At 38.0% G+C, this 20,796-nt stretch overlaps 2 protein-coding genes across 3 annotated transcripts; one reads left to right on the forward strand and one right to left on the reverse strand.

Moving 5' to 3' along the window:
- Positions 1-73: 73 nt before the first annotated feature.
- Positions 74-19,962, reverse strand: LOC306992461 (myosin light chain kinase, smooth muscle-like). The gene is made up of 15 exons (XM_079601386.1): positions 19,419-19,962; positions 18,355-18,417; positions 16,670-16,705; positions 15,760-15,887; positions 14,019-14,175; positions 13,072-13,383; positions 11,889-11,985; positions 11,598-11,801; positions 10,374-10,591; positions 2,468-2,591; positions 2,226-2,378; positions 1,945-2,074; positions 1,739-1,823; positions 1,484-1,618; positions 74-664 (listed from the first exon to the last, which is right to left on the reverse strand). The coding sequence occupies exons 1-15, from the start codon at positions 19,537-19,539 to the stop codon at positions 459-461; spliced, it is 2,169 nt and encodes a 722-aa protein (XP_079457512.1). The 5' UTR covers positions 19,540-19,962; the 3' UTR covers positions 74-458.
- LOC306992471 (uncharacterized protein) lies at positions 3,651-10,049 on the forward strand. 2 transcript variants are annotated; one of them, XM_079601401.1, is made up of 5 exons: positions 3,651-4,075; positions 6,817-6,910; positions 7,113-7,274; positions 8,000-8,152; positions 9,343-10,049. In XM_079601401.1, the coding sequence occupies exons 1-5, from the start codon at positions 3,834-3,836 to the stop codon at positions 9,631-9,633; spliced, it is 942 nt and encodes a 313-aa protein (XP_079457527.1). In that variant the 5' UTR covers positions 3,651-3,833; the 3' UTR covers positions 9,634-10,049. The 2 variants fall into 2 exon arrangements, with proteins under 2 accessions (XP_079457527.1, XP_079457528.1); XM_079601402.1 differs by lacking the exon at positions 3,651-4,075 and adding an exon at positions 4,311-5,215 and having other exon boundaries at positions 9,343-9,731.
- Positions 19,963-20,796: the final 834 nt, after the last annotated feature.

The following is a 20,796-nucleotide window of genomic DNA, read 5'->3' on the forward strand; positions in this document are numbered from 1 at the left end:
TTGATATAACAGCGAACAATTCTCGATATGAATATAGTTTTAAATTAACCTTTAAAAATAAAACTCTTACCTTAATTTCATAAAACTTTAATGCATTTATTCTTCATATATACACACACATGCATGTACAAAAATGTAACTTTTTAAAAATGTCTTTCTCTGTATTAACTACCATGTCAAACTTCTGTAGATAAACAATGCTCAAACTAGTAAATGTTAACTTTTTCACACCAAGGAAAAGTGACTCAACTATAAGAAGGGATAATATGAATAAGGGTGTGTGGTAAAATTGTGACTGAAAAACCAACAATCGAACAAATCAGAAATTGTGAATTACAACAGCACCTAGTGACCTCAGACAATATGATAAAATGGTTTTAAAGTGCTTTTGTTTCAACAAATTTTGCACATGGTTCCTATCATTCTCTCAGTTGTGTCTCACTTCAGAGGTCCACGTTCTAGAGTCCCACAGTGAGTCTGGCTGAACACTGCGCCTGTCCTAGGCTGTTGGATGCACAGCATTTGTAGATCCCAGAATCCCCTGGTTGTACGCGAGCAAGGGTGAGCGTGCAAATGCCGTTATTTTCATAATTCATCTGAACGCGTCCAGACTTCTTCAGCGGCGCCTCATCAAACAGCCAGATCACTTCAGGATCAGGATATCCTGTGAACAGAAATCAGTCCAGGGAATTAGGATTCAATAAGAACCGACACATGAAAGTAGTCAGAAAAATCAAATGTTTTTAAATAGGACGGTTTATTGAGTCTTTCAATCTAAAAATATTTCATATGCATTAAAGTATCATGATGCATCAGGGTTTTATGGCTAATATAGGAGTATGATATAATATTGAACTCATACTTGCCTCGATTTTATTCAAATGCCCAGAGTTATTTATATGCAATTTGGTGCAGTTGCTGATATTTATATGTCCAAAAACTAATGAAATCTTAATAGCTTGTAATCTAGGAGAGCTTTATAAAGAGTATAGCAGACAGTTAACAGTATTATTTTGAGATAAAGAGTGACAACTGATATTTATATGCACTTTATGCATTAGTAAATTAATTTAAATGCTTAGTTTCAAGATCAAAGCTCTGTAGTTTTAATTGTTGGGGGCAAAACATGTAATGCTTAGTGTAATTATTGAGAGATTAACAAACGTTCCTCAACAGCCTGATGGATCATATTTTGATACATTTTAAAATGTTTTTCTAAAAAAGGAAAAAAGATGGACAATCAAGTAAACTTGCTTCTGTCCAGTAAGTGTTGAAATCTTACTAACAATATAAGGGTTACAATTCTGCCAATCAGAAAACATTTCACAAGACAAAGACATAAGTTGATGATCATTTCTAAGGCCTCTAAATGTGTGCATCAAGACTTATATGTTTGATGCATCAATTGTTTTAATTTTGTCCAAAGTCTTACTAGTAAATGGTTTTGCTAGATCATGATTACATCTGAATCACTGAACAGTACCATGTATTGTACAGGCCAGGTTGACTGTGGCTCCACGGCACTCAGTTAGGTCACGCAGGGCTTGGTGGAAACGTGGTTCAGTCCACAGCTGTTTTTCCAGTGACGCTACAGCTTGTTCAGCCTCTTTTCCCAGCTCTGAAATACAGGGACACGCAGGGACATCATCAGGTTTGTGTCACTAGCCAAACCGAAAATAATGGCAAAAGAAAGCTTCCAGAACGCCACAATAGTTGCAGATATTCCCATGCGTCTTACCATCTATAGAAATGGGAGAAAGTGTGCCATCAGATTTGCTGCATCGAGCCATCCTCTTTAGTGCAAGCAGGGCTTTACCGGTTTTCTGCAAGACAGAAACGATACGTACAGTTTGCCAAAAAGTAGTATTGATGACCACATGAACGAGCCATCAGGGAGTTTTATACCAAAACCACTGCAGGCGAAACACCTCCTGATTTTCATACCTTCCATTTCTGTCGGGCCAGGAATCTTCTCATCTTGTCTTTGTTAAGGGATTTAGTTGATCTTGAGTTTGAGTCGTCAAATAAGGCTATCCAGGGATGAGCTAAAGCCTTCTCACAGGACAGTCTCGCTCTAGGAGTGTAAATTGAAATTAAACACTGCATGCGACCATAAAACCGGTGACTCTCAGACCACTTCCATTTTGAATGTTGACTGAAAACGGGCGATTACATAAAGGTTTGATTATAGTAAAACATGCATCATGTGACCGTCCATCATTCACCTCGTATCCTTCATCAATAGGCCACTGATGAAATCCTTGGCTTCATCCGTGATATCATCAAAACTCTCAGGGTTAAACTCCCATTGTGCTGCAGTAACCAGAGCCAAGGTTTCCGCATCATTGTTTCCCTGGAACGGAGACTCGCCACTCAGTCTGGAAAAGCATTACAGAAACCAAAAATGCACATATTAGTCAAAAATGTTCCGGTGGCGGTCATAAATGGCTCCATTTGTAGTCCTTACAGAATATAGCAGATGACGCCGATGCTCCAGAGGTCAGTGGCCAGATCCACAGGTTCAAAATTGATGACCTCTGGGGCCACAAACTCTGGAGTCCCATGAAGCACCAGCAGCTGTTTCCCAGGCTCTGGGAAAATATTTTTATTATAATACAAAGTAACTCCCACATTACCTTTTTTAAGTGTTAAAGTAGTCACATGAGATTTAGTCCATCCTATTCCAGTTTATATTTCAAGTGTTCAGCAGTACAAATGAACATGCTGCCAGTCTAATTTGGCACAAAATATGCTAAAATTGCAAAAGGGCACGTTTTCATATCTGTCCTTGATTGTTTCTGCAGTCGGCAAGATTTTTTTTATCAAATTAACTGAAACCGACACTATGCTCCGACAGAACAACATAAACCAGCCGGTTTTAGAAAGAAAGAAAAATGCGCTTCTGCATCCACCTGGAGCCTGTTATTTGTTTTGCAAAAATCCACCGCTCCCGGTTCTTCTGGTCCAATCCGCCATGGCTGTGTGAGATCTGACTGTCAAACACAGTTTGTGCACACGCCACAGGTCCCCCCTCGCGCACGTTACAATTAGTGATGTAACGAATCTCGTTACATAGTGATGATAGCAATAGTGATGAGTGATATCTTTTCAAAGATTCGGCTCTTTTGGCTCGGCTCCCTTCAAAGAGCCGGCTCTTACGGCTCTTCATTTAGGATCACTCGGATTTCTGTTTTAGCTTAATTTAGCAATTGTGAATGATTTGTGTTGGTAAGCAATTTTTTTGATTCAGTGTTTTCATTTTCAAACCTTATTTTTATGATTTTTGTCGTTACAAAAAAAAAAAAAAAAAAAAGTTAGGCTACAATTATTTAACATTTCAACAAAACTTCCATATCAGATGCCTCAGCTTGGAAGGGTTGATCCGATTTCTCCTCAAAAACAGGACAAATAATCATAGGGAGAAGTCTCCAATATCATTGAAATGCAGCCAGATGCTGCTGCTTTTTCAGTTTTCGCTCATTTCTTCACTTTCTCCCAACGCGCTTGCATTTAAATCCGGCTCCACCACCTCTCTCTGTCCCTGGCCTGTACCACTACACTCGCTATCTTCCGAGTGTGTGTCCCCCTTCCTTCCACATAATGGTATGATCCTAGTCGGTCCTCCCATGTGATTGGCCGCTTGGTGTGCCAATCAAAAAAAAAAAAGTCCCGCCCCCATGCCTGCGCCTGAAGATTTGTCTCTCCCCGAATGGGAGTCGGCTCTTCTCGTTCGCTACAAAGAATCGGCTCTTAAACGACACATCACTAGTTAAAATATATCACATGCACACGCCTGAAGTTGGCAGGTGTGTTGGACTGTACGAAGAAGCGTGATGGCGGAGAGTACATCAACTAACAAGCTTCCAATTCCTCGGTTAACAACTAGTGCTAGGAGGTCCAGAACCACCAAGGAAAAGAAAACATATGTAGAAAAGGAGGAAACAAAGAAAGAATGCGACCGTGCGCGTAATAAAACCAGGATCAACATCGGATCGGCATTTGAAAGGTGGAGGGATCTACGGGATTTCAAAGGGTTCAAGCTGGATTCAGAGCTTGCCACATTTCTTCTCGACAGGTGATTGTGCTTTAACATGCAATTGCGATCTATGGGTATAGCCAGGGCAGTCCAGCTCAGAGTAGCTACTCCATGGTGTTGATCGATGCTGTGACGGGCGCGTTCACAGAAAATCTGGTGCACACGCACTGACGAGCACGAATTCGATGGGCGGGTGCTCAGTGGTAGTGTGGGAGGGGCATGAGAGTTGTAAACATTACATTTTGGACAGGTTTTTTTTTTTTTTTTTAGTCTATGATTTTGGCTAAATCCCCTCAATCTGCCAGGCTTTCCGACTCCAGCTTTAAAGGAGCAGGAAGCAATTTCTAGGCAGCACTGTTGAAAATTGTAATTACACCCAAACAAACGATTTTGAGAATATTTGTTAGATATCTGTTCCGTTTGTGTGTTAAAACCCCCCCCAAAAAACAAAAACAACTCTATACATAGTCCTGACTGCACCGGATCCACTCATGATGGAGTAGAGAGTGATCAAACGGGACATATAGAAAGAGAGATGGCTCTTACCGAAGAGGAAAATGCCAGGGGAATATAATATGAAAATTAATCTTACGATAATACAAGACCTCTAGGACCCGCGTTAATATAGGAAAGCCTTCCACGTGATCACATGACCAAACGCGTCTTGCTCATTGGCTGACGCTGCAACTGAAACATGTCTATGGTCAGAGATACCCTTTCCTTGAGGGAGACGTCAAACTCTTGTCAAAACGCCAACGAAAGCTTATTTCTGTTGTTCTGGAAACCCATTTCTATGATAACGCCACGGGAAAGTAACAAATACTATTTATGTAACTGGGGTTTTGTAGCTTTGTAAAACAGTGCACTCAAAGAGATGCCGATCGTGTTGTAAAACAATCAAACACAGTTGACAATCTCCACCCCACAAATCTCTCTCTGCCAAAGTATTATTAAATGCCGATCGGAGCATTAAATTATGGACCACGGTTATGCATTAGCCGCAGGGACATCACAAACTCCGCCGAGGAAGCGAAAGAGGTCAGATGAAAAGAGAGAGAAAGATAGACTGAGGCAGAAAAACAGAGTAAACATCGGCGCGGCCTATTCCAGGTGGAAAGCGCTGAAGGTGGAAAGGGGCCTGAAGAATGACGCAGAAGTTGCTCGTTATCTGCTGGACAGGTAATGAATTACATTATGTACACATTTGTTTACTTTAAAGTAACGAGTATCGCGTCTTCATAAATCTGTTCTTGTTAGACATAAGTGTAACTTAATGTTGCGTCCGCGCCGATAGCTGTCAGTGTGAAGAAGCCTTCAAGACTGCTGTCAAATCCGTCATTTAAACCTTTTTTTATATACTGTTTATGATTTAAACATGTTCAACTGCAAATGCATTCAGAAAATTTAGAAAAAGAACGAAACAGAAAGACCGACAAATTAACAAATAAAACTAAAGTACGCCATACACAAGGTGGAAAGATTGGAGTACGAAGAAAACCCGGAGTAAAAATGCCCCAAAGTTGCTGCTTTTCTTTACAGGTCAAATTAATTTATTCTGAGCGGTTTAAACCGTGTAATGTCTCTGGTAATGTACATACAAATGTCATGCTTATCCACGTCAACAGATGGCAGTATTGGTTTGTGTATCTACATACAGTGAGTGTACAAAGAGCAAGCTAACGTGCATCTACTGAATTTCCATGGCATTAAATAAAACTATCAAAACAAATATTTAATTTGTAAGGCTATGTCAGCATCTAAGGCTATTTTCACGGTAAAAATTAAATTACAAAAATACAAATATCATATAAATACAATAAAACCAAGCAAACAAGCATTATACAATCTTTCTAAATTGACCTATGGTAATAAAAATATAAATAAATCCCAAACCCTTTCAGGCATATAATCTTACTAAATAAGCCCTTAAGTGAAATAACTTCATAAAAGAGCATTCTACTTGTATTATACACAGGACAGTCCAATGAAATATGTTTGTTTTGATAGAAATGAAGTTACTAGCATGTACATTAAAATAAACTGTTTGACAAAACGACATGTTTGTAGTATGGGAATGGGGGTTTAAAGGGATAATTTTAGCCCAAAATGTATAATTAAGCCATTTTGACCCTTATGTTGCTCCAAACCTCTCTCTTCTACTGACAGTAGCCATTGACTTCAATAGTAAGAAAAAAATATGGAAGTCAATAATTACTGTTAACAAACAGTCTGGTTACCAACATTCTTCAAAATGTATTTTTAGTTTAACATAAGAAACGTATACATGTTTTGGAACTCATAAGGGTGAGTAAATAGTATAGACTTTAAAAAATAAAATAAAAAGTGGTAAATTGCCATTTTGGGGTGAACTATCCCTTTAAGAGTGGTGGGTCTGGGGGTTTATTAAACCGCGCGTTTGTCACGTGACTCGCGTCCATAAACACGGCGAAGAAAGTCCAGCACGCGGGGCTGTGGCTGGGGAATAGTTTGTTGCTCGTGAGTGGCTGCAATAAAATGCTTGTAATTTTGAAAATAGTCATCTAGATTGATTATGGACCGTTTGACGTCTGAAAAAGCACCTGTGGTCAAAGCAAAGGCGCCTCAACACGCAGTGAGGAAAAGAGAAAGCGACAAAATCCGCAACAAAACTAGAGTAGATTGGGGAGGTTTAGTATTTGCGTTCATTATAGCGTATAACGATTCCCAGCGTTAACGTTACTCCTCCCAGTACATTATTACCAAACAGTAATGTTCATATTCTCCAATTTTCGTTTATTAAGGGTGTGTGGTGAACATCGTTCACAAGACCAATTCAGTGCACCTCCAAGAAAGAGAGGACGACCGCGGAAATCAACAGCTGCACCAAAACCTGAGGTATGGAAGAAAATAGTTTAAAATTGCTCAAGCACAGTCAGCCAAAACCAAGTATTTAAAGTACTTTAATGGTTATCTGCTACTGTTAAATACCAATAGCTCTTGTCAGACTAGTAGACGTAAAGGAATTTGGTTTACACTGCATCTGATACAACATACTAATTGAATAACGTTACATGGATTGTCTTGGGATTCATCTCAGCCCAGTCCAGACCCCTACTCGAATGATCAATGTGATGCCAGCGAAGACTCCCTCTCAACAGACCACTCTCAGCCCAGTTCAGACCGCCAGTCGGACTCCGAATCTCAGCCTAGTCCGGATCCGCAGCCCACAAACGTTCCTTCCCATTTCCCATATAAACTGGTAAGTCCTACTTCAATACTAGTTTGGTCCGGTTATGCTATTATAACAGTGTTTGCAATCCAGCAGTTTTTAAATATCTTTTGACCTTAAGCTTTTCCCCTTCAAATTTTGTGCAAATTGTTAAAAATAGGGGCTAACATTCAAGTCCTAAAATGGGCGATATTAGGGATGTCCAGATCCGATCACGTGATCAGAAATCGGGCCCGATCACGTGGTTTAAGACTCGATCGGAATCGGACGTTACCTCCCGATCAGGACTCTCATATATATTCTCATTATTTTTTAACACATCTATAGTTATGCGGTGGCACAGAGTTAGACCCTTTTGACTCCACACAGAAACAGCAACACGTGCGGCATGGCATCACATTGTTGACATCACCAAAAGTGAAGAATTTATGTTATTTATTACTTGATTGCTCAAGCTACCTCACAGAAGTGCTCTGTTTGTTAACAGAGTTGTTGAATGTTAAAATAAGGTGAATTAAATAAAAAATAAGGAACATCCTGGATCTGTCTTTTCGCTCTTTATTCTTTTTTTATGTATTATAGAAGTATCGGATCAGGACTCGGTAGATACTCAAAATCAAATGACTCGAGGCAAAAAAACCTGATCGGGACATCCCTAGGCGATATGCACACTTGTGACTGCACATCAGTTGAAATGTTTTCTGCACTATAATTTTGCCCTTCTTTCTAGTACTAATTCACTATTTTCTGTTTAGGATAAACAAGCACAGCCTGAAAGACAAAATGATGGGTCTGATCTAGATATCGAGATTGGTTCCATTGAACCATCGTACAGCTTTGCTGGTCATAGTTCGTCTTCAAGCACAATTACAGAGGAAGACAATGCAATGAACTGGGAGGAAATAAAGGTTGGTAAAACTGTACTACAAATGGTATTTCCTGTGAAAAATGTACACTTTTCAGGACTAGTTTCCCATATTTTAGTAAAGTCGTCAATACTCACTAACACTCTAGACCAGGGGTGTCCAAACTCGGTCCTGGAGAGCCACTATCCTGCAGTTTAACTCCGACTCTGCAGGACGGTGACCCCACAGGACCAGAATTGGATTCCCCTGCTCTAGATATTCATTGCATCCTGGAATGCTTTTTAAACTGATTTCGACACACGATGACTGCTTTATTGGTTTACTTGGAAAATATTTTGTAAAGAGATTCAAGCCCAATCTTGTCTATAATGCTTAAAGGCTAACTGTCACCGAAATTGAACCTAGGCTCTTTTTGTTAATCTACCAGAGTCAAACTTTCGTGTAGAAGCATAATTAGAATGGAAACGCCACTTTTAAGATTGACCGTATTTTCGTTTTAGGGGCAAAAAGAAAGGCTTTGTACGACTCACTTTATCAGTTAGTGTTTCTGGTGGCTGGAATTTTGTCAGTCAAAAGTAGTCGATCTCCGAATGCAATGTAATATGAGGAGAGTAAAGTTTGTTTCCATATACACATTCTAAGTGTCGAAGTTATCATGCTTTTCATTGGAATTACAAGTTCATGACATTTCCTCTTATGGAATCAGTTCATTACATTGCATTTGGAGATCGACTACTAAGATTTTGACTGACAAAATTCCAGCCACCAGAAAAACTCAGATAAAGTGAGTCGTACAAAACCTTTCTTTAGTAAACTGTGTACACAATGCTCGAGTTCATGGGTAGAGCCCCTGGTGATACTTCAAGCACAGTTTCATGTTGTGTTGAGCCTTAGTGTTTTAAAAATAGCGTTTTTGATGCTAAATACGGTCAATCTTAAAAGTTTCCATTCTAATCATGCTTTGACACACGAATGTTTGACTTTGGTAGATTAACAAAAACAGCCTTGGTTAAATTTGTGACAGTTACCCGTTAAGCCTTCTTAATCTACTTATTCAGTTTACCTGAAAATGTTTTATAAAGAAATTCAAGCCCAAACTGGTCTACAATGCTTTAGCCTTCAGATCAGTTAAGATGTTAAGACCACTAGATACAAATTTAGTCAAATGTTCCCAAACTGCGCACTGGCAAATATATATCCAGTTAGCTTAACAATTGTTTTCGGTCTTCTAGGATGAAATGGCACAGACTGCACAGCGACTGGAAGAGCGTTTAAATGTCATGAGGTCCTTAACTGATGGAGCATTAGAACCCATTTCAATGACAAGAGGAAAAGATGATCAGGACGAAGTAAAATGGGTGGTCAACAAATCCAGTTTGACGGGACTTTTTAGAAGCTGCCATCAGTGTGGAGAGCCAGTTCTGGAGTTTAAAACGTTAACGTCAGGGAGCCTCGTCCGCATTCAGTGGGAATGCTCAAAGGGACATCTCATGTGGCTTTTCCCAAACCACAACCCAACGTAACGGACACTGAACCCAGACGTGAAAGAGTGGACTGCAAATAATATATCTAGTTTTTATAAGTTGTCTATAACAAATAAAGTTTACTTTGGAATTAATACATTTTTCTTCATTGGTGGAACGGAGGGTTGAGCTGCACAATTCATTTTTAAAAGGTCGACATCTCGAGTCAAACACCCACACGATCTTTGTCTAAATGACAACGATTAAGCTACGTCTATTAAACCTTTGAAAAGTACACAGACTTTTTCAATCATAGTATAAATATTTCTGTCTTACAATAATTCAAATTATCACAGAAGTACTGGGTTAAGTTTATAGTCGGGATATAAACACTGTTTACGGTAGTGATCAAAATTGTCACCTTTTGAAAGTAAATAAAGATTGTATCAATTACATCATTACACCAGTAGGTGACCAAAAAAAAATGTCTCATTGAATCATTTGAGAGATTTGTTCAAAAACACAGATTCATCCAGTAATAAAAACAAGTTAATGAGTTCATTCTAAACAATTTAAAAATAAATACTTTAGCAATAACATTTTGTTAGAACCTCTAGTAAATTACTTTATTTATTTACAATCGTGGGAGAATCGGGATCTCCATTTTAAACCATTTATCCAGAATCGTGCAGCTCTAACAGCGCATTGTGAAAGAGTGGGGACTAAAATTTGAGTTTTTCAAGACCTAACTTTGCTCCAGATAAAATACAAAAGCAAAAACCGCTAAAAGCTTAACTCACCCTGTTTGCGGGCCAATCCAAAGTCAATGATCTTGAGGAGCGTCCCAGTGCCGTTCACACAGACGATGTTCTCTGGCTTCAGGTCGAGGTGAATGATGCGTTTGCTATGCATATACTGGACTCCCTCCAGGATCTGACGCATGTACTTCACACTGTTGGGTTCTGTGTGCTCGAAATTCTCATCTACAATCCGTTCGAACAGCTCACCGCCTGCAATACTTCGAGACAGGGATTAGAAACATTAGAGGCATCTTCCTCAACTATCAAAAGAAATTCAAACATTTTTGGTGGGTAAAAAGAACAAATTTGAAGAATTAGACAACCTTAAAATGTTAAATACAGAAACTGAAAGCATGCTCTACCTACGAGTATCATTCTAGTGATTTAAATGCATTACGTATTTAAAAAAAAGACCTAAGAGCAGTTGAAAAAAAAAAAAAAAAAACTGTTAAAGGATAATTCCGGTATTTAACACTTTGAGTCTATATTGTAGTTTGTTTTGGATGAACAAGAGTGGTGGACAACATTTTTTTGACAATGGTTCCTCTCTCGAGTTTTTGTCTATAATAGAATTGGCCATGGACCCATTTAACATTGGAGTCAATGGGCATGTCCGAAAATGTCATTAAAACAGCCAATAATGTTCGTTTACAAAACTGTTAAACTCACCGAGTGGTTAGTGGTGTTCGTTGATGATTATAAACAATATATCGTCGCAATATATGATTCCAATCTGTTTATTTTGCTATAGTGGAACTATTTTTTCAACAATGGGATTTTACAAAATGATGAATAAAACACGACAGAAACTGTATTTCGCAACACTTTTTGTTTCTGGAACATCAACGAACACCACTAACCACTCGGTGAGTTTAACATGTTTTAATGACATTTTCGGACATGCCCATTGAATCCAATGTTAAATGGGTCCATGGCCAATTCTTTTATAGTCAAAAACTCGAGAGAGAAACCATTGTCAAAAAAATGTTGTCCACCACTCTTGTTCATCCAAAACAAACTACAATACATACTCAAGGTGTTAAATACCGGAATTATCCTTTAAGACTGCCTTAAAGGAATAGTTCATTTAATGAAAATTGTAATCATTTACTCAAGTTCCATAGAACATTTTAAAACGTTTTGTTATGCATGTAGAAGCAAACGCCATTTAATGTGAAATTTTTAAAAGTAAAATTTCTCCGTTTTGAATAATTGTCAACTCACTACTCCAGAACCATGACTATCTCTGACGACGTGTCGTAGGCTGCGAGACACTGCACCAGCTTCGGATGGCGTAGTTCGTTCATCAGCTTGATTTCTTCCCGTGCTGCCATTTTGTCTTTGGAGACACGGGCCCGGTAGATTTTACCCGCACACACCCGACCCGTCTGCTTATGGGTCATTCTGAACACATCCCCAAACTTCCCCCTGGGTGGAGGTATATTAAGATATTTAAGTTTGGGATGACCGACATAAATCCCAGTTTTACTTTTTATAAAGAGGCGTGATACTCACGTTCCCAGTTTTTCATGGACATGATAATGATCCCTGACTTTATGTGTGGTGTCAGTCACAACCTCCACATATGAGGTCACTTCCTGTTGTGGCTCAACTGTAACATTAATCTTGCTTTAGACTCTTGCTTGAGGAACACTGACTTCTTAAAGGAATTAATACTTAAAGGGTTAGTTCACCCAAAAATGAAAATAATGTCATTAATGACTCACCCTCATGTCGTTCTAAGCCCGTAAGACCTCCGTTCATCTTCGGAACACAGTTTAAGATATTTTAGATTTAGTCCGAGAGCTTTCTGTCCGTCCATTGAAGCTGTATATACAGTATACTGTCCGTGTCCATAAAGGTTATATAAACATCATCAAAGTAGTCCATGTGACATCAGTGGGTTAGTTAGAAGTTTTTGAAGCATCGAAAATACTTTTTGGTCCAAAAATAACACAAAATAAGACTTTATTCAGCATTGTATTCTCTCCCGGGTCTGTTGTGAATCTGCGTTCAGGACTCCGCAGTGACGCTGCTGACGTAAGACGCTGATGACGTGTTATCTGGTGCGCCCGAGCTTCGTTTACAGTCTGAGGGAGACGCACGCTATATTCAAGCTATTCTACATTGTTTGCGTGGATATCATTTTTTTAAATGGTGCGTAAATGTGCATGTCGCGGATGAGACACTTTTACAGCGTGCGTTTCCCTCAGTCTATAAACGAAGCTCGGGCGCACCAGATAACACGTCATCAGCGTCTTACGCCATCAGCGTAACTGTGAAGGATTGACAACAGACCCGGGAGAGAATACAATGCTGAATAAAGTCTTATTTTGTGTTATTTTTGGACCAAAAAGTATTTTCGATGCTTCAAAAACTTCTAACTAACCCACTGATGTCACATGGACTACTTTGATGATGTTTATATTACCTTTATGGACACGGACAGTATACTGTATATACAGCTTCAATGGACGGACAGAAAGCTCTCGGACTAAATCTAAAATATCTTAAACTGTGTTCCGAAGATGAACGGAGGTCTTACGGGCTTAGAACGACATGAGGGTGAGTCATTAATGACATTATTTTCATTTTTGGGTGAACTAACCCTTTAATACAGCATGTTATGCATGCATGTGTAAGAAGAGCATAGAAGTTCATTTATAATGGTTTAGAAGTTTGATGGGCGTCCATCTACCTGCAGTGTTCATCTTAATGCAGTCCGAATCCTCACTGGGGTCACTGACTCCCACTGCGTTGCAGGCACGGACTCTGAAGCGATACTGTCCCTGCAGGTCGAGACCAGAGCGGACCCGATACGAGGTGTTTCGACACTGGTCAGTGAGTACAGTCCAGTCCCCGGGCTCGTGTTGGTCCAGTCTCTGACGCTCCACCACGTAAGCAGTGACGGCAGATCCTCCGTCGAAGCTCGGCCCAGACCACGACAGAACCAGAGACTTGCAGGTCAGCTGGGACATGAACGGACTCGAGGCTGGTGGGTCGGGACAATCTGGGGAGAAACAAAGTTGAGAACCAGTTTTAACTCAAATTAAATTGTGGAAAAAAAAAAAAATGTCAATCAGTAATTGCCTGGGAAACTATCTAAAATAAAGTAAGTTGCAGGACTAAAATGACCAAAACTGATAAATATAAATTAGAGCTAAATAGATTTAAAGTAGTACGATCCACATCAAGGTTAACCGTCAAGCTCATTGTGTTCATCACAAGCATTTGTTCACACTTAATGATCTCAGCAGATTCATCGATCAGTCAGCAAAACGAGCTAATCTAAAATATATTTTAAAAAGTGGCAAGCACATACAATAAATGGTAAGCACATACAATAAGAAAAAAATATAAAAAGTAAAAAAAAAGCCAAATTTAAATGGAAAAAAACAAGAATACACAATTACTAAACCCTAATCCAACATAAAAAAGCTAAATTAAAAATAAATGAAAGCTAAATGGGAATATTAAACTTAAACGTATACACATATATACACACACTAATATTTTATAAATAAAATAAAAACACGCAATCTGATTGGTTGTCATCACCACAGATGTATGTGTGTGTAGAATGATTTTATGCATCAGAGAATTAAAGGTGATCTACATTTCTTTTATTCAGAGAATCAGTCTTACCAATGACACTGAGGCTAGAGGTCCAGTGCGCTGTACCTCCTCGGTTACGGACAAAGAGAGAATAACGTCCTGCGTCTACAGAAAGAAGCTTGGAGAGAACCAGTGTGCTGCTGCTGCGGCTGCGCTCCACACGCGCTCGTGGTCCTGCTGACACAACCTAACAGAGCAACGGAAAACATGCAAATGACTCGTGGACAGATTTTAGGGATTTGATCTTGCATTAAATATCAAACCAACAACGCATTTCTCTACACCTCTCTTCACAGTGACTTCTAATTAACTGGTATAAGTTCAGATCCCCTTAAAGGGCAACTGTTGCCAAAATTTAACCTAGACTCTTTTTGTTTATCTACCAGAGTTAAACTTTCGTGTAAAAGCATAATTAGAATGGAAACGCCACTTTTAAAATTGACCGTATTTTCGTTTTAGGTCAAAATCCCTTTGAATGGGAGTGCATGGGGCACTTCTATGATAGCATCAAAATCGCTATTTTTAAAACACTAAGAAGGCTCAACACAACATGAAACTGTGCTGGAAGTGTCACCAGGGGCTCTACACATGAACTCCAGCATTGACTACATTGTGTACACAAAGTTTACTAAAAGGTTTTGAACAAACTCACTGTAGCTGTTGTTCTTCCCGACCGCCGGCTTTTTGTCAGTCATAAATAGTCGATCAGTATCACTGAATCATTTCATTATTATACGAGGAACCTTTTTCAAATACAAGGTCAATATTGATTTCCACTAACGACAAAACAACAAATTATCCGTGAATTTATATGGAACTAAGTAGGGGTGTAACGATACCTTCATTTCACGATTCGATATATATCTGGATACTGAACTCACGATACGATATTATTGCGATACTCCCAAGACATATGATAAAAGGTTAACAAAAAATTTACTGTTGATTAAAATGCTAACTTTGATATTACATTGTGGGTTTAAATGAACAGGTTTGGACTTGGTGCTTGTAATTCAAGGATAATGGTGACACCAGAATAAAAATATTCATGATTCTGAAGCTGACCATTGCATTATTATACATTATAATCAACATTATATAGTAGTTTAATGTAGTACTGACACTAAAACTCTGAAAACATGATTTTTTTATCAACTATCCACGATACATATTGTCACTATCCACGATACGTATTGTTGCATTTTTGTATTGCGATATATTGTGGCACGATATATTGTTACACCCCTAGAACTAAGCTTTAGGAGCTTTCCATCTTTACTCTCCTTCCGGTTGCGTTGCATTCGGAGATCAACTACTTGACAAAATTCCAGCCACCGAAAACACTGACTAATAAAGTGAGTCGTACAAAACCTCTCTTTTTTAGTAAACTGTGTACACAATGTAGTCAATGCTGGAGTTCATGTGGTGATACTTCCAACACAGTTTTATGTTGTGTCGAGCCTCCTTAGTGTTTTAAAAGTGGCGTTTCCATTCGAATTACACGTTTACACGAAAGTTTGACTCGGGTAGATAATCAAAAAGAGCCTAGGTTCAATTTTGGCAACAGTTACCCTTTAAGTTAACAGGTGAGCTAGCAGAGAAACCACAGGTGTAGAGAATCCCATAATTCAGCAGGCTTCATCAACCCCTAATCAAAGACACCTGAACACGCGGATCAAGGTCTATGGAGTAACAGGTGAGTTTGAGTTTGAGCTCTGCAGGGCAGTGGATTCGAGGAACCCAGCACTAATGCTTCACAAACGGGTCAGACCTTTTCTCCGTCACGAATCCAGCAGAAAGCCACCGGCCCGGAGCTTCTGAAGCGGCAGTGCAGTCGAGCGCTTCCTCCGACACGAGCCACAACCGGCTCCTGGGGGTCCAAAAACTCAACTACCACACCTGGAAAACAGTCGGAATCACTACAACACACAGACGGACGGACTACTGACACACAGATTGAAGTAGTTCATGTTCTCGAACCACAATAGAGATGCTCCACCTTCACAGCTACATCACTTTTCTCAGAAGAACGCATTGAAATCATTGATTGAGACCTAGTTGATCAATTCCTGTTATAGTATTGAGCTCATTTTGAGGATCAGAATTAGTTTGTAGCTACGGTGTTGTTTTGGTAACACTTTACAAGAAGTTTTAAACTTCTACAGCATTAATTAATCTTAGATAAACGTCAACCGCAAAGTTTACTAATACATTGAGATCAACAGCGGCATCTGTTAACATTAATGCACTAACAACAACAAAAGTTAATATTGTAAAAATATATTCCTCATGCATAAATCTTAAATTAGCCCTCATTGTAAAGCGTTACCAATATTTTGAACATTGAAGTCATGCATTTATTTAATATTTTGTATTAGACATTTTAATATATTTAAATAAATGTTTATGGTTTGTTAATTATAATAGCCCTATGTATCCCAAGAAAAACTGCTTTAAACTTTAGTTCAATTCTATACAAAATGAATTAATGTATTCAGTTTGTTCTGAAATATATTCAGTATTCTAAATTAGGAATTTAAATTCTAAAATGCTTCTGAAAATTTACATTAAAACGGTGTTAAATGTAAAACAAAAGTAACACCTTCAACCTAAATGATTAATGATTAACATCTTAGTGAATGTAAAACTGAAAACTCCTTTATCAGAGATCACACACTCACCTGAACTACCGCTGGACGTTTTATTCAGTATAACATCTGCAGTGAAACACACACTAAAGTCATGAACTCGAATAAGACATGTACATATATAGAGAAATCATCAGTCATGTGACTTGCTATGGCCAAGGTAATTGGGTAATTAAATGTGGCATATAATTGGCTAGAAAGCCTCTGTGATTGGCTACAGGTATAACGAGACTCAAGAGTCTTCTGAATGCAATTTAAAGAAATCTGTTTCCAAATCCACATTCTACCCTGCATTGACATTTAGGCTGCATCTGAAATCGCATACTTCCCTATATAGTAGGCGACAAAAAAAGAAGTATGTCTGAATTCACAGTACTCATAAAAGAGTAGGTAAAAAGTACCCGGATGACCTACTACTTCTGAAGTGTGCATATGATGGACACTTTACTATCCCATGAGGCCACGGGAGAGGATTTATGACTGGTAGTGAAGCGATGCACCTGACGCTGGTAGGTCACATGATAATGACAACATGGCGAATGTAGTACGTCTGGATTACATTCATACTACACACAGTCATACTATATAGAACATACTTTTTAAGCGGTCATTATGCATTTATTCAGAATAAGTACCTATTCAAGAGAGTATATGATTTAGGACGCAGCCTTAGGGTACGTTTACACGACAACGATGTACAAAAACGGAAAAGTATTTCCTTTTAATTTTTCTTGTACAGATGACAACGTTGTCAAACCGATCATAGTTCACACAGATCCATGAAAATGACTAAAAACGCTGTATTCTGCTGCCAGGCCAGTAGTTGGCGATGTCACTTTGTAAAGAAAAACTACACGCCTGCACACATAATACACATGCGCATGACGTCACTGTTTTCACAAATGCGCATTTTTGTCGTTTACACAGAGACTATAACTACTGTTTTCAAAAACTTGCACTTTGAAACCCATTTTCAAAAGTTTGCGTTGCCATAGTCGTGTAAATGAATGGCCAAAACGCATAAAAAGTTTAAATTTTTTTAGTTGAAAATGGTGTTGTGTAAACAATACCGTGATTGTCTCCATGTAAACTAGGGCTGTAAAACAAAATAAAAGTTTGTTTACATAATATATGTGTGTGTATTGTGTATAATTATTTTGTGTATATATAAATACACACACATGCATGTATATATTTGAGAAATATTAGCATTTATATACTGCATATATATTTTATATTATAAATATAACTATATATAAATAAATAAAATTTCTTAAATATATACATGCATGTGTGTGTATTTATATATACAAAATAATTATACACAATACACACACATATATTATGTAAACACAAACTTTTATTTTGGATGCGATTAATCACGATTAATCGTTTACAGCCCTAGTGTGAACTACAAATAAGTGAATTCGTGCAAACTTCATGCGCATGCGTATTACGTCTACATGCGCGTGGTTTCTAGTCTAGAAAGTGACATCGCCATCTACTGGCCTGGCAGCAGAATACAGCGTTTTTAGTCGTTCTTGACCGTTTTGACAGCGTTGTTGTCTGTACAAGAAAAATGGAAAGGAAAAACTTTACCGTTTTTTTAGCACATTGTAGTTGTGTAAATATCAACACTTTTTTTTATTAATCTGTCAACATTGTAATAAATGTTGTAATATTCTTGTATAGGTCTCTATAGTTTGTAAGGTACATACCTGTACTCGTCTTCACTCTGTCCAGGGTATTTTTAGGAGACATTTTCTCTGTGTCAGTAGTTTCTGTTGGAAAGTGTCAGAATGATATGTAACTGCCAAATATCATAACCCCTTAAGCTACAGGTGAATGATAATGGTTTCTGTGTATGCACTACTGTTCAAAAGCGTGGAGCCAGATTTTTTTTTATTTTTTTTTATGCTTACACACTACAAGAAGTACTTGAGGCCCACTCAGTGAAACCATTCACTCATGTACCTAATCTTGAGACAAAACTGCAAGCACATTATCTGCTTTACAATAGTAAAAACAGACAAAACTTTACAGTACACACATCATTCAAAACTAACAGCTCTTGTTTAATTTGGAAATCACTGCCATTTGTATTTATTACGCAATTTACTACGTGCAGTTACTACGTATTTTTACATTTTTGATTGAAGTGTTGGCTTTTGCAAGAGATGTGTGAGGTTTTGCTTCTTGTGTGCATGTTTTGTGTGTAGAGTTTTGAGAAATGGAGCCATAGTTTCAAAAATTGTGTGTAAGCAATTTAAAAAACAACTGTAATATATCAATACTTTTAATCAGCAAGGACGCATTAAATTGATCAAAAGTGACAGTAAAGACATTTAATAATGTTACAAAATATGTATATTTCAAATAAATGCTGTTCCTGAAAAAAACTGTACAAATGTATTATGGTTTGCACACAAAAAAATAAGAAATAATAAGGAATTATTTCTTGAGCAGCAAATCAGAATGATTTCTGAAGGATCATGTGACACTGAAGAAGACTGGAGTAATGATATTTAATTCAGATTTGATCACAGGAATAAATTACATTTTAAAACATATTCAAATAGAAAACAGTTGTTTTACATATTTCACAATATTACTGTTTTTTAATAAATAAATAAATAAATAAATGCAGCCTTGGTGAGCAGAAGAAACTTCAGAAACCCCAAACTTCTTGAACATCGTGACAAGAAAAAAAAATCTCAAATGTCTCCTAAACAGTTTTTTTAACAGTTTAAAGTAGTGTAGAAATCTCTCTGAGCTGATTTACCTGTTTTGAGACATCTGTGCTTCAGTTTGCCTCTCTTCTCTGTCCTCCTCGGCTCCTCCAGTGGAGGCTTTAGCTCAAACCTGAATGTTGAAATGTAGGTCTTCTTTTCAATGAAGGTCATTATTATACTGTGATCTCTCTGGAAAGTTCTCTCTGAAAACTGTTGGTCTCTCTCAGATGAGCATGTCTCCTTTCATTTCTCTCACGACTTCATTTGGTAGCATTGTTCTACTTCAAGTCTCAGACGTTATCAGGTTGATCATAAATGGTTTGAGAGAGAGAGAGAGAGAGAGAGAGAGAGAGAGAGAGAGAGAGAGAGAGAGAGAGAGAGAGAGACACGGGGGAAAGGTGAAAGCTACAGTGATTTAGATAAAGAGGGCGGGGCTTCCGCACGTGGCTTAACCGAAAGCTGCTCAATCACGATCAAATTCCACAACTACAAAGCAATATTAAAAATAAGTGTGACGGTCTCACATATGGTATACTTTATAGTCATCAAAACTAAGCCAAAAACATTGAAATATGGCCCACATTATGTTTCCTCTATTCATGGGTGTGACATAAATAAAGACATTCATTGGAAATGTGGACGAGCCTGTTGGGCTGCTTGTGATAGTTTTAGTTTCTTTGGCCTGATGTATTGTAAACCTCATATTTTCCAAGATTTGGGTGTATATATAGGCTATATAATATATAGGCCTATTATTATTATAGATAGGCTACATCTTGCATTTCAGATCACCATCACAAAAAATATCCATCACGAAAAGCAGTAGGCCTACTGAAACTCAAAAAATTTGAATATGGTGCAAAAGTTCATTTATTTCAGTAATTCAAGTTAAAATGTGAAACTAATATATTATATAGACTCATTACATGCAAAATGAGATATTTCAAGGCCTATTCTAATTTAGAATTTGGGGTTTTCATAAACTGTAAGCCATAATCATCAAAATTATAAAAAATAAAAGCTTGAAATATCTCACTTTTCATCCGAGTCTATAATATATTAGTTTCACCTTTTAAGTTTAATTACTGAAATAAATGAACTTTTGCACGATATTCTAATTTGTCGAGTTCCACCTGTATGTATTTTGCATTTGTGTGTGTGTGTGTGTGTGTGTGTGTGTGTGTGTGTGTGTGTGTGTGTGTGTGTGTGTGTGTGTGTGTGTGTGTGTGTGTGTGTGTGTGTGTGTGTGTGTGTGTGTGTGTGTGTGTGTGTGTGTGGTCAAAAAAACCGAAATTTTGATATGTTTAATACTGAAATATCTGAAACTGTTCCAATAGGCCTAGGGCCTCTACTCCTTTTCACGAATACCAACTGCTCGTTCTCACTCTCTCTTCTCCTCGAAGGTGAACTGACACACACCCCCGCCTC

The sequence above is a fragment of the Phoxinus phoxinus genome, assembly GCF_949152265.1.
Source record: "Phoxinus phoxinus genome assembly, chromosome: 24".
Lineage (NCBI taxonomy): Eukaryota > Metazoa > Chordata > Actinopteri > Cypriniformes > Leuciscidae > Phoxinus > Phoxinus phoxinus.

Coding starts and splice junctions, on each gene's coding strand:
- LOC306992461 (XM_079601386.1), bottom strand. CDS start 19,539: ATGACCTTCATTGAAAAGAAGACCTACATTTCAACATTCAGGTTTGAG. Junction 11,802..11,888: donor GTCCATGAAAAACTGGGAAC/GTGAGTATCACG, acceptor ACCTCCACCCAG/GGGGAAGTTTGGGGATGTGT. Junction 2,379..2,467: donor GGCGTCATCTGCTATATTCT/GTAAGGACTACA, acceptor ATGCTTTTCCAG/ACTGAGTGGCGAGTCTCCGT.
- LOC306992471 (XM_079601401.1), top strand. CDS start 3,834: ATGGCGGAGAGTACATCAACTAACAAGCTTCCAATTCCTCGGTTAACA. Junction 4,076..6,816: donor GCCACATTTCTTCTCGACAG/GTGATTGTGCTT, acceptor TCGTTTATTAAG/GGTGTGTGGTGAACATCGTT. Junction 7,275..7,999: donor CCCATTTCCCATATAAACTG/GTAAGTCCTACT, acceptor TTTTCTGTTTAG/GATAAACAAGCACAGCCTGA.